The following is a 1,496-nucleotide window of genomic DNA, read 5'->3' as shown; positions in this document are numbered from 1 at the left end:
CATTTTCAGCAGACCCATAATAAATTTATGAAAGAACCAAATTTTATGACTGTTTTTTGTGACAAACATGTATGTGTTCCGATCACTCTATCACAGAAAAATAAGAGTTGTAGAACTTATTGAAAACTCAAGACAGCCATAACATTATGTTTCTTTACAAGTGTATGTAAACTTTTGACCACAACTGTATGATATTGATTCACATTGAGCATATGATGACGATATAGATCGATATTTTCATTTTGCCTCGATATAACTGAATCATGAAACATTCAACTCGATACATCGATAAAGATCGATGTACTGTTACACGACTAGTAGAAATCAGCATTGTTAACAAAACCAGTCTGAAAGTACAATACTGGATCTAACATTCAATTAATGATGTACAAACTTTCCTTCAATAGTACACTCCATGTTTGTGCTGTTGTACACAGTAACTTTTAAATCTTTTAATCCTTCACATGCAAATCATATATGATAGAAAGCATTAAAGTTACACATAAACAACACTAAACTTTTTACAAAATAGACTTAATTTTTCTACATTTCAAAAGATGTTAACATCCATGTTAAGAGAGTACAGTGTGACAGTATTGTGATGTTTTTGACATGTTTGTCTTTGCTGTAGCTGTGTTTTTCAGTCAGAGAACCAGAGCCAGTGTTTGACATTGTCTCTGAAGATGGAGATCAGAAGCTCAAACAAGTGAGTCCTTTATTAGTTCAATAGTTTTAAGGTTAATTTCCTTTTCCTGTTGTCTGCCTCAACAATAATATTGCATTGCCAGTTGTAAAATAAATAAATAGTTTTAAAACTAGCTTTGACCATAAGCTACCATATTTATTTGTGTATAATACGATCTCATGTATAATACGACCCCCCCCCCTTTTTTGAGCTTAAAAACCATAAAAAATTGAATCCTCAAACTACCTCCAATTTCATACAGACTTCAAGATTTTTCAGCCTTTGCAGTCTTTATACAGTATATATCAGTAAATTGGTCATTGGACTGTTCATTTTATTTTAACAACATATGTACTAAAAGGTATTTTGACAACAAATAAATATTAGCAAACTGATTTTGAGCATCATATGAATTCTGGCATTTTACACATTGTCCACCAGGATGCGCCAACACAAAAGTCAGCGACTTCACATGACATTTGGGCCATCTTCAAGCAGATACAAGCAGAAAACTTACTACTCGTGAGCGCCCCCTCTGGTGGGAAAACTTTTTTCAGGGATACAAACTTTTTCAGAACACCGGTAGACGGCAGCAGACGGACATGTTTGTCGTTGTTCCAGCAGCGGCTCGGTCACACGCTAATGTCATTAGTTTGTTATCATTACTGACCTGAGTGAAGTTGGCCCCCAACCTTCTTCAAATCAGACAAAATTGGTCAAACGTTTGTGCTGGTTTGTGCAGCAAAAAATTTCGTTTGTGCCGCTGTCATTTTAGAGATAAAAAGAAAATGTTTCTAAAGGTCATCCGAGG

At 34.8% G+C, this 1,496-nt stretch overlaps 1 protein-coding gene across 1 annotated transcript in view; it reads left to right on the top strand.

Moving 5' to 3' along the window:
- Window positions 1–1,496, top strand: part of LOC106525494 (RING finger protein 17) — a gene marked incomplete at its 3' end in the record, with an annotated part of 58,284 nt that overhangs the window by 18,061 nt on the left and 38,727 nt on the right. The window contains 1 exon segment of the mRNA XM_014019757.1: window positions 632–706. Coding sequence (XP_013875211.1) covers window positions 632–706 — 75 coding nt within the window.

This window comes from Austrofundulus limnaeus, unplaced genomic scaffold, assembly GCF_001266775.1.
Source record: "Austrofundulus limnaeus strain Quisiro unplaced genomic scaffold, Austrofundulus_limnaeus-1.0 Scaffold229, whole genome shotgun sequence".
In the NCBI taxonomy this organism is placed as follows: domain Eukaryota; kingdom Metazoa; phylum Chordata; class Actinopteri; order Cyprinodontiformes; family Rivulidae; genus Austrofundulus; species Austrofundulus limnaeus.
Note: the sequence above shows the minus strand (reverse complement) of the source record. Positions and strands in the feature narration are given on the sequence as shown.